The sequence below is a fragment of the Triturus cristatus genome, chromosome 2_1, assembly GCF_964204655.1.
Source record: "Triturus cristatus chromosome 2_1, aTriCri1.1, whole genome shotgun sequence".
Classification (NCBI taxonomy): domain Eukaryota; kingdom Metazoa; phylum Chordata; class Amphibia; order Caudata; family Salamandridae; genus Triturus; species Triturus cristatus.
In genome coordinates, this window is record NC_140581.1 from 40,339,208 (window position 1) to 40,351,342 (window position 12,135).

The window sequence follows — 12,135 nt, forward strand, 5'->3', positions numbered from 1 at the left end:
ACCCACTGGTGCGTTTTAAACTATAATCACCTGTGCACCTGATCTAAGCTGATTGAATTTACAGATGGTTTGGGTGGTTCCCTTCCAAATAGTGTATGAAAAGAAAATGTGATAAGAATTTAGAGATCAGTGTCCATAGGAATATATTGCACTCCATGCCTGCAGGACAGAAGTGTAACTAAAGCAGATGGCTGTCAAACGAGTTCTTACCAATGCTACCAACATGCATGAACTTAACTTAATGCAGGCTTTAAAGACAGCATTCTTCCTCTTTAATATCACTCACCTGAAGAATGCTTCAGGTCTGTATGATGATGATGCCTTATTTATTTTTCATTCTTGTTCTTTGGTTCTTCTCCTGTGGTGTTCCCCACAGGTGCATCTCCTGCTTGTATTGTGTATTTTCCGGCTTTGGCGTACAGCTTCTCAAACTCTAGCTGCTTCTTCACAAGGGCTCCATATCGACCCTGGTTTTCTGAGATCTGTGAGTAGTTGGAACAAACGGTCAGTTAGCCTTTGACTACTTTGAAATGCATTTACCATAATGCAGTTGGGAGGACTGAGTCAGATTTGTGGTCCCTGATAATGTACATACAAGCCCCTGCCCAGAGGGAGTATGGGTGATACAAGTGGGCACCACGGTTCATGGGAGATTCACAATAGTGCACTGAGCATGTTTTTCTTTGTTAAAAAGTGTGCAATTCATGGAAATCACATCTCACACATTTCCAAGTTTAAAAATGTCTGTGGCTGGTACATTTCCCTGGGTGAACGCAGGTCATTGTTCAAGAACGTGCAGCCATCACAAGCAAGTGTATGAAAGATGGGTCCCAAATGTGTCTGACATCTCCTCGTGTTTAGTTAATTCCTCTGTCAGGTGTGGGACCGCCCATTTCATTGAGAAAAGACTTTTGTGTCAAGAAACCACAACCAAGCTGCAAAAACGATCCTTAATAAATCTAACATCTGGTCTGGTTTTCAGAAACGTATAGCTCACTCTCACACTAACAAGGGTCCTGAGGGTATGTGTAGAGTTGCATCCTGACTAACACTGGTGCTAGGAGTGTGTGCTGAGTAGCTCACTCTCACACTAACAAGGGTCCTGAGGGTATGTGTGGAGTTACATACTCCCTAACACCGGTGCTAGGAGTGTGTGTTGAGTAGCACACTCTTACATTAACAAGGGTACTGGGAGTATGTGCAGAGTACAGTAAAGAGTGTTGAGTAACCACTCTGTTATTAACAAGGGTGTTGGAAGTATATGTAGACTAGCACAATCTTTCAGTAACAAGGGCAGTGGGAACATGTATAGAGTAGCTTATTTTCACACTAACAAAGGTCCTGAGGGTATGTGTGGAGTTACATACTCACTAACACCGGTGCTAGGAGTGTGTGTTGAGTAGCACACTCTTACATTAGCAAGGGTGCTGGGAGTATGTGCAGAGTACAGCAATGAGTATTGAGTTCCGCACCCTGACATTAACAAGGGTGAAGAATATGTAGACTAGCACAATCCTTGAGTAACAAGGGCAGTGGGAACATGTATAGAGTAGCACACTCACACACTAACAAGGGTCCAGAGGGTATGTGTAGAGTTACATACTCACTAACACTGGTGCTAGAAGTTTGTCTTGAGGTGTGTAGAACACCACTAGCACACTAACCAGGTGCATGGGGTAAGTGTAGGTTAGCACACTTTTACACTAACAAGGGTGCTAGGAGTATGTGTAGAATAACACATTCTTACAATACCAAGGATGCTGAGAGTTTGTGTAGCGTAGCACACTCCCACACTAACAAGGATGCTTGCAGTATGTGTAGACAAGCACACTTGCACTATCAAAGGTGTGGGAAAGATGTGTAGAGTAGAACAGAGTAACACTAACAAAGGTGTTAGGGCATATGTAGAGCAGCACGGTCCTAACCTAACAAGGGTGCTGAGAGTGTGTGTAGGTGAGCACAGTCCTACACTATCAAGGGTGCTAGGAGTATGTGTAGAATAACCCATTCTTACAATACCAAGGGTGCTGAGAGTTTGTGTAGCGTAGCACACTCCCACACTAACAAGGATGCTTGCAGTATGTGTAGACAAGCACACTTGCACTATCAAAGGTGTGGGAAAGATGTGTAGAGTAGAACAGAGGAACACTAACAAAGGTGTTAGGGCATATGTAGAGCAGCACGGTCCTAACCTAACAAGGGTGCTGAGAGTGTGTGTAGCATAGCACACTCCCACACTAACAAGGATGCTTGCAGTATGTGTAGACAAGCACACTCTTGCATTATCAAAGGTGTGGGAAAGATGTGTAGAGTAGAACAGTAGAACACTAACACAGGTGTTAGGGCATATGTAGAGCAGCACGTTCCTAACCTGACAAGGGTGCTGAGAGTGTGTGTAGCATAGCACACTCCCACACTAACAAGGATGCTTGCAGTATGTGTAGACAAGCACACTTGCACTATGAAAGGTGTGGGAAAGAGGTGTAGAGTAAAACAGAGGAACACTAACAAAGGTGTTAGGGCATATGTAGAGCAGCACGGTCCTAACCTAACAAGGGTGCTGAGAGTGTGTGTAGGTGAGCACAGTCCTACACTAACAAGGGTGCTTGGAGTATGTGTAGAATAACCCATTATTACAATACCAAGGGTGCTGAGAGTTTGTGTAGCGTAGCACACTCCCACACTAACAAGGATGCTTGCCGTATGTGTAGACAAGCACACTTGCACGATCAAAGGTGTGGGAAAGATGTGTAGAGTAGAACAGAGGAACACTAACAAAGGTGTTAGGGCATATGTAGAGCAGCACGGTCCTAACCTAACAAGGGTGCTGAGAGTGTGTGTAGCATAGCACACTCCCACACTAACAAGGATGCTTGCAGTATGTGTAGACGAGCACACTCTTGCATTATCAAAGGTGTGGGAAAGATGTGTAGAGTAGAACAGTAGAACACTAACACAGGTGTTAGGGCATATGTAGAGCAGCACGTTCCTAACCTAACAAGGGTGCTGAGAGTGTGTGTAGGTGAGCACAGTCCTACACTAACAAGGGTGCTAGGAGTATGTGTAGAATAACCCATTCTTACAATACCAAGGGTGCTGAGAGTTTGTGTAGCGTAGCACACTCCGACACTAACAAGGATGCTTGCAGTATGTGTAGACAAGCACACTTGCACTATCAAAGGTGTGGGAAAGATGTGTAGAGTAGAACAGAGGAACACTAACAAAGGTGTTAGGGCATATGTAGAGCAGCACGGTCCTAACCTAACAAGGGTGCTGAGAGTGTGTGTAGCATAGCACACTCCCACACTAACAAGGATGCTTGCAGTATGTGTAGACGAGCACACTCTTGCATTATCAAAGGTTTGGGAAAGATGTGTATAGTAGAACAGTAGAACACTAACACAGGTGTTAGGGCATATGTAGAGCAGCACGTTCCTAACCTGACAAGGGTGCTGAGAGTGTGTGTAGCGTAGCACACTCCCACACTAACAAGGATGCTTGCAGTATGTGTAGACAAGCACACTCTTGCACTACCAAAGGTGTGGGAAAGATGTGTAGAGTAGAACAGAGGAACACTAACAAAGGTGTTAGGACATATGTAGAGCAGCATTTTCCTAACCTGACAAGGGTGCTGAGAGTGTGTGTAGCATAGCACACTCCCACACTAACAAGGATGCTTGCAGTATGTGTAGACAAGCACACTTGCACTATCAAAGGTGTGGGAAAGATGTGTAGAGTAAAACAGAGGAACACTAACAAAGGTGTTAGGGCATATGTAGAGCAGCACGGTCCTAACCTAACAAGGGTGCTGAGAGTGTGTGTAGGTGAGCACAGTCCTACACTAACAAGGGTGCTAGGAGTATGTGTAGAATAACCCATTCTTACAATACCAAGGGTGCTGAGAGTTTGTGTAGCGTAGCACACTCCCACACTAACAAGGATGCTTGCAGTATGTGTAGACAAGCACACTTGCACTATGAAAGGTGTGGGAAAGATGTGTAGAGTAAAACAGAGGAACACTAACAAAGGTGTTAGGGCATATGTAGAGCAGCACGGTCCTAACCTAACAAGGGTGCTGAGAGTGTGTGTAGGTGAGCACAGTCCTACACTAACAAGGGTGCTAGGAGTATGTGTAGAATAACCCATTCTTACAATACCAAGGGTGCTGAGAGTTTGTGTAGCGTAGCACACTCCCACACTAACAAGGATGCTTGCAGTATGTGTAGACATGCACACTTGCACTATCAAAGGTGTGGGAAAGATGTGTAGAGTAGAACAGAGGAACACTAACAAAGGTGTTAGGGCATATGTAGAGCAGCACGGTCCTAACCTAACAAGGGTGCTGAGAGTGTGTGTAGCATAGCACACTCCCACACTAACAAGGATGCTTGCAGTATGTGTAGACAAGCACACTCTTGCATTATCAAAGGTGTGGGAAAGATGTGTAGAGTAGAACAGTAGAACACTAACACAGGTGTTAGGGCATATGTAGAGCAGCACGTTCCTAACCTAACAAGGGTGCTGAGAGTGTGTGTAGGTGAGCACAGTCCTACACTAACAAGGGTGCTAGGAGTATGTGTAGAATAACCCATTCTTACAATACCAAGGGTGCTGAGAGTTTGTGTAGCGTAGCACACTCCCACACTAACATGGATGCTTGCAGTATGTGTAGACAAGCACACTTGCACTATCAAAGGTGTGGGAAAGATGTGTAGAGTAGAACAAAGGAACACTAACAAAGGTGTTAGGGCATATGTAGAGCAGCACGGTCCTAACCTAACAAGGGTGCTGAGAGTGTGTGTAGCATAGCACACTCCCACACTAACAAGGATGCTTGCAGTATGTGTAGACGAGCACACTCTTGCGTTATCAAAGGTGTGGGAAAGATGTGTATAGTAGAACAGTAGAACACTAACACAGGTGTTAGGGCGAATGTAGAGCAGCACGTTCCTAACCTGACAAGGGTGCTGAGAGTGTGTGTAGCGTAGCACACTCCCACACTAACAAGGATGCTTGCAGTATGTGTAGACAAGCACACTTGCACTATCAAAGGTGTGGGAAAGATGTGTAGAGTAAAACAGAGGAACACTAACAAAGGTGTTAGGGCATATGTAGAGCAGCACGGTCCTAACCTAACAAGGGTGCTGAGAGTGTGTGTAGGTGAGCACAGTCCTACACTAACAAGGGTGCTAGGAGTATGTGTAGAATAACCCATTCTTACAATACCAAGGGTGCTGAGAGTTTGTGTAGCGTAGCACACTCCCACACTAACAAGGATGCTTGCAGTATGTGTAGACAAGCACACTTGCACTATCAAAGGTGTGGGAAAGATGTGTAGAGTAGAACAGAGGAACACTAACAAAGGTGTTAGGGCATATGTAGAGCAGCACTTTCCTAACCTGCCAAGGGTGCTGAGAGTGTGTGTAGGTGAACACAGTCCTACACTAATAAGGGTGCTGGGAGTATGTATCGAGTAGCACACTTTTACATTAACATGTGTGGCAGCAGTATGTGTAGAGTACTACAGTACAATGCGCACCAGGTACTAACCTATGTACATGTGCGTGATTAGCTGATGTCATAAGTGATATCCACAATTATGTAATTTGTGACGTCATCATTGATATCACAAATTATGTCTTAGAACATTTCTTGGGTGATGTAATACATGAGGTCATAAGCAGTGATTTCCATGGTATTTTTTAAAACAAATCAGATCTTTTTATCAAAAGTTACTATAATGTCACTTGTAACCTTTTTCCAGTGAATTTTTAGTTTTTCTTGAACGTAAAGTAAAGCCAACCCTTGTCACGCAGTGTCGGTTGCACACCATGGCCTGCGCTCAGACCCCCTGTGACCAGGCCCTATATCCAACCCTCCTGCAAGCATCCAACTCCCTGCTGGAGGAGGGGTGGTTCAGCCCCCTCCCCAAGCCACTACTAACCCTAGGGACCCTTTTTTTCATTAAAGAAAAGGAGTGGATATATTACCTCACCCTAACCCACTATTGGCCTCTGTTCGAGTTTTAAGAGGCCCCGGTGAAACTATCCCCCAATTCCTAATACATTAACACTGAGGGAAGAGGGCGTTTCCCCCCCACACCCTGCCCAAATGGGCCACAGGGGTCCTATCTCCAAGTCCATTATAGGGGAGAGCGGCACGGCTACCCTCACAGACCCTTAAGAAGCTCCTGGGACTCAATCCCTCGGGACAGAATACTTTACAATAAGGGAGGGGGCCCCTGGCCCTCCTCTTCAAGCTCAAATAGGCACAGAGCACCCCAGCCCCCAGGAACATATTTTCGTTTTTGGGGAGTAGGAGGGTCTGTGTCCCCCCGCTCAAAGCCTTAAGAGGCCCCAGGGACCCTGGGGTCATATTTAAATTCAATTGAATAGGGGAGGGGGTCCTGTCGCCCGCTGCCATTTACTTGGGCCTAGTGCAATTATTTGGGAGAGGGGGCATGCAGCTCCCTTCTCCAAGCCTTCTTTGCCCCAGGGACCCAATCCTCCTGGGCCAGAAGTGGATTCCCCAATACCCACCCGGGTACCCACCAATCAGCACATTATGGGCAGGGGGAGATCTAGGGCCTGCGTGGTGTTGGAGCCGGCTTGGTCCCTCGGGCGGAAGCAATGTGTGTTCATGTTCAAATCCCCCACCGGTTAAGAGCAGACACACCTTGTCTGTCTGCACTGCTGCAGACAGGGAAGGCATGTTTCCTCCTATCTGGCAGGAGATTTAAAAATGCTTCCTGCCAGGTGAGAGCAAACATATCTATCCTTGCCTGGCCAACAAAACTACTCAGAACAGGGTTACTGAGCCGGCCCCAGGGAATGGGATACCCAAGGCTTATTGAGGCGCAGGGACGCTCCACCTGTAAAACTTCATTTTGGCCCTGGTGGATGGGGTCAGGGGTCCTGAAAGCCTTGATAGGAGACCGTGCAGCTAATTAAACTGAGGGGACAGGCTGCCTAGGGTCTTTATAGGCTTGGGGTGGTTGAGTGGCCCCTTCCCTTTTAAAAAAAAAGAGTTTGGCCTCAGCTATAGGGTCCCCATTGCCGTTATAGGCTCGGGAGGGGGCTGTCCATGGATATTGGTCCCCGATTGTTTCGCATTTCTTTTCTGCATAGCTCTCATGAGCTGTTCCTGCCATTTACAGACCAGTGATCTCTTAGTCCATATTCAAGATTTATTTATCATTCATTTATTTACCGGTTATAGTGACATTTCAGAGAAACTATAGAGGAGATTCCACTTAGAGTACCCATACGGTACTTTGGACTCTCCAGATCAAGTGACCTAGCAGCATTGTATTTCTTTTGTGCTTGTCCTGATAAGGCCTGAATTAATAGGCCGAAACACGTCGACCCTTCAGCACGGAGGAGCCCCACTATGATTGATATATGAAAAAATAATTTATGCACACTTTCTGTATTACGTGGAGGGTTGATTTACCCCTTCTAGCATGTATTGGACTACCTCTTTTTCCGGATTGCTTTTGGAATTCTTTTTGTTTGTGATTAGCAACCGTATTGATTTACAATGGGTAGGAAGGAGTTGTAAATGTAAACGTAATGTGTGTATATGTCCAGTTGTTCTTTTGATATCATTATATGAAAAGATAAAGTATTTCATTGATAGTACACTTGGAGTTGGTATCTGAGTTATATATAAAAAAGAAAAACTGTTTGGAGACTAATTACTCATCCGTAGGGACTAATTTGTTTTTCCGTATAGAATATTTTTTTCATTGATTCATTCCTCCGCATTAATGTGTTTGTATGTTCAATATTTTAGCCGAGGCATTGACGCGGGATCACTCCCATCAATCAGTACTCAAGGTTACGTTACCTCCTTGTGCATCTTTGTTCTGAGATCCACCGCCTCCTTGGTGATATCCTGATCCGCGTGGACCCCTTTGGCCAGAGTTAAGGCGCGGTACAGCGAGTTCTTATCTTCAGACTGGTCTGGTATAACAGACCCATCAGCTGCCACCAACTTGAACTGGCCTTTGTATAGACTTTGATTTCCTTTAAGGCGGTCTTGGATTTTTTTGATACGGTCTGAATCCCTGAAAAAAAAAATTGAATTAAGCCACATGTACAACAAACTTACAGTGGTTTGAAATGATCATAGCTTGGAATGAATCACCCCTACATGGATGTACAGTATGAGAGCTCAGGTGCCAGAACAGCTTCTTCCAACTCTACCTCTTGACATAGTAGATAGCACTAACTCCGTTTTAAGCCTGTGGAGCAAGAGCCTTGAGTGGGTTGGAAGTGGCACTCTACTGGAGGTGACACTTCTTTGTGAGCCCCATGTGGAGCATCTAAGGGTTGTTTGTGCTGGAGTTCCTAACTGAGATATCTGTCAGAGTGCTTTGAGTTTATTTATTGATTTATTAGATTTTATATAGCACTTCTCAACCCATGTCACGGAGTCGGAGCGCTTTGCATTCTGTCACGAATACACTAATAGAAAGTAAACATATACTATAAGAGGAGAGACATGATAAATATATAATATTAAGTAAGAAGGTAAGAAAGTGAATAAACATTGAGAGGCTAGTAGGTAAGGTGTAGTGAGCACATGGCCCTTCAGCATCATTCCAAGAGATGTCTCTTCAGGCTGGACTCATAGAGAAACTGCAGAGTCCACAGGCACACATCTAAGTATTGATCTTACTGGGGTCACTCGTCTTACCTTAAGGACCACTCTCTTCCTGGATTAAAAATATGCATCCTCCGTGCGAACAGCTGCGATCACACAAAAGCCCTTATGGACAATTTTAATGTAGCGGCTATCAGACGCAGTTCCAAATCTCAAGGGCAGGCTGATCGTCCACATTTCGAGATGCATCTTGGGAGTAGAAGTGCTTGTACTAACAATGTTAGATATATAAAACCCCTCCAGGTCCATCTCAGACTAAGGCCTGATTTGGAGTTTGGCGGAGGGGTTACTTCATCACAGACGTGACAGATATCCCGTCTGCCATATTACAAGTTCCATAGGCTATAATGGAATGGTACGAGGGTGGATGGGATCTCCGTCATATTTCCGATTGAGCCACCCTCTCAGTCAAACCCTGAATCAGGCCCCATGTCTTAGTTTCTACCGCCAATAAGGATATCTCCCAAGGATCCTGCCACTCTTACCGGGGTTTTCATCACCTGTCGCTTTCATTCCAAGAACATCCTCATGATTCCCTTTTTCCACTTAAATTTACCAAGAAAGCTTGATTTATCCTGTTTTTCTTGGGTCATCACTCGTGGTGTCTGTCTCCTGTGAAATCTATTCCCAAAGAGACATGACGTGTTCCCTTGTGCACCACCGAGCATATGGTGAGATTTCTACAGCCAGAAGGGGACCTAACGTGTTTCTGTCTCTGGGCGCCTCTTGAGGTTTCTGCCATCTACTGAGTCAATATTATCAATACATCCCTAGCTCAGTTGTATCAGGGCCTCCTGGGGTTGCTTTTTGAGGGCTGCATTAGCCTACAGACTCGGGGGCTTATTTTCAAGCCCCTGTGAGCCGCAGGAACATTGGGGCAGATTTACAATAACTGGCGCATCCCTGCATATCAGCAGGGATGCGCCAGTTATTGTGCATCACAGCTCCGCCACCATGAATGCGCCACATTTACAATGCGGCGCACCATGGGGCAAAAACGGACAGATGCGTGACGCATCTGTGCCGTAAAGGCAGCGCATTGCTGAAGTTGCGTCGCTAGCGCGACGCAGCTCCAGCAAGGCTCTGGGGTGCACTTTCTGTACAATGTTGCGTCAATCCTTACGCCTGCTTCAAGCAGGCGCAGGGATTTGACGCAGCATGGGCTCAAAAGTGACTGAGTGAAATCTTGTAGATTTTACTCAGCCACTTTTAGGAGGCATTCCTGCGATGAACACCCCCCTGCACAGGAACGCCTACTTCTGGCGCAGGGCATTGCAACATGACGCATCTCCCAGATGCGTCACGTTGTAAATACCCCGCAGCATGGTGCTGGTTTTGCGCCAACACTGCGTCACTAAAGTGACGCATCGGCGGCGTAAAAGAGGCGCAAGGGGCTTGTAAATCTGCCCCATTATTTCTAGTGATGGTCCGGTGGCGCAAACTGCAGGGTCATAACTGCGTGGCTTTTCATACCGTTGTAGATATGGACTGAGACAACACCCCGCAAGTCCCTGCGTTGCCTTACCCTGCCATAGGGAGGTGTGCCCTGGGCATTGCATGCATGTTGCCACGTAACACCCATGATATTTGACACATTCCCAAATGATTTCATAAACCTGGGAATGCGTCAAAAGCCTACACTTCCCCCGGGGAGGCGTAAGGGAGGCTCAATGAGGAGAAATACCTTTATGTCTCCCTGTTTTTTCTTCTTTCTCAGTGTGCTGCTTTCTGCAGCACACATAGAAAGAGGAAAACGCCTCTTGTGGTTGATTTTGTGCAGGACGCTGCCCCTTCCTGCACAAAAACAATCACTCCTACAAGGCAGACACCCTGGCACCATGGTGCAAGGGTGCCAGTGTTGGCGCATGGCAGTCCATTGTGCGCCAGCGCTGAGGTATCGGACAGAAATGCGCCTTATCTCATAGATACAGCGCATTCCTGCCCTTTTCTTTTGACGCATGGCAGAGCAGCAAGAAACCTCACAGCGCTGCCCTGGGCCAAAACCTTGTAAATGAGGCCCTTCGTCTCAAAGGCGCCTCGGTTGTTACTAGGCTGTCTGTTGAGGTTTTGTGAGGTTTCTGCCAGGTTCTGATTCCAAACCAAAGATAAGTCACTGGAATCCGTGCTCCTCAGCAGAGGAACGTCACTGATAATCATAACAACTATTATAGTTCCATGTATGCGTGGGATCCAAGAAATATTTTTTTATATATTTATATTTCAGCAAATTATTTATTAAAACTGCCCATTTTTAAATGAAAATGCACGCGACAGCAGCCCATCCTAGGACAAATCTGCTGGATTTTGTTGAGTAGGAAAATGCCACACTTTAAGGGACCCAAATAGAAGTTATTTCATGGGCAAATATTGTGTGAGTCAGATCTTGAAAAATGTGCAAATGTCCCTGAAATAGTCACTTCATGAAGGTCAGTGGCTATTGGGGCCCAAGAACTGTGAGACAACGCTGGGGCCAGAGCAGGGTGCAGCAACCGCACACACCATCTGCGAAAGCACACAAGGCGGAGCAGCTCATGGCGGCAGCCAGGAGTGCTTGTGTCCGCAGGGTCCATTGGCCCCTCAAAGCCTGGCTTTTCCCCCACCTCATTCAACGCATCTGTTACTGTAGAGGTCACAAATGCCGCCATTGGGTCTCAGGTACAACCCACCATAGTCTCCTTGCCAACTGGCCCACTGTGCTTCTCACCACACCACTCAGAAGCTCAGAGATTGCCACACCGAAGAACCCCGGTCACCACCAGTGCAGGAGGATATTGGTGAGCTGGTGAAACACGGTATGTAGGGTCAGGTCATCTTACCACATGGTGCTATGAGAGGCCGTGGTGGTGGGTCCTGGCCTAAAGCTTGAGGGTTAAAAGTGCCGTGAAGGAGGCGGCCTACTCTCCTGTGTGAAGGCGCATTTCCTTGTAACTCATGCACCCATGGTGCACCCATGGTACCATGCAAACAAGGGGGATCACGTTTGATGCATCCTTAGATACAAAGTGACAGGTAGTGAGCATATATGTGTCCTCATCCCTTCCCTTCTGCCGTCCTCTACGGCTCTCTGACAAGTGTCTATCGGCTCCTCACACTACAAGGCACAGATTAACGGTTTATTTCTCCCCAGTCCTGCCGAGCCCTGCTCCACAAGAGCCACTCAATCCTAAACACAAGCACCAAAATTAAAATTAACCTAAAGCAAGACAAGCTCCATCCGCAATGGGGCCAAGAGGCGTGAGCCACTACTGAGCTCAAGGAGTCCTCAACCCCATAATCAGGAGCACTTCAAAGCATCGCCCAAGAATAAAACTCCTGGAGGAAACCCTGAAATGGCCTTGCCAGTAATATGCTCAACACAAATTATTTTTGTCTTAGAATTAGCCCAGAACATGGCACACCAGCATCATTAGACAAATCTCAGCTTTAGTGGCTGTGGAGATGTGTTGAATAATGTCCTCAAGCGGCCGT

The 12,135-nt window shown here is 46.4% G+C and overlaps 1 protein-coding gene across 1 annotated transcript in view; it reads right to left on the reverse strand.

The window, feature by feature from the left end:
- Window positions 1-303: 303 nt before the first annotated feature.
- The window catches only part of LOC146863678 (uncharacterized), a 420,595-nt gene continuing 408,763 nt past the window's right edge, over window positions 304-12,135 (reverse strand). The window contains exons 6-7 of the mRNA XM_085636652.1: window positions 7,849-8,068; window positions 304-482 (exon numbers count right to left, since the gene is read on the reverse strand). Coding sequence (XP_085492778.1) covers window positions 327-482; window positions 7,849-8,068 — 376 coding nt within the window. The 3' untranslated portion in view covers window positions 304-326. The remainder of the gene's footprint in view (window positions 483-7,848; window positions 8,069-12,135) is intronic.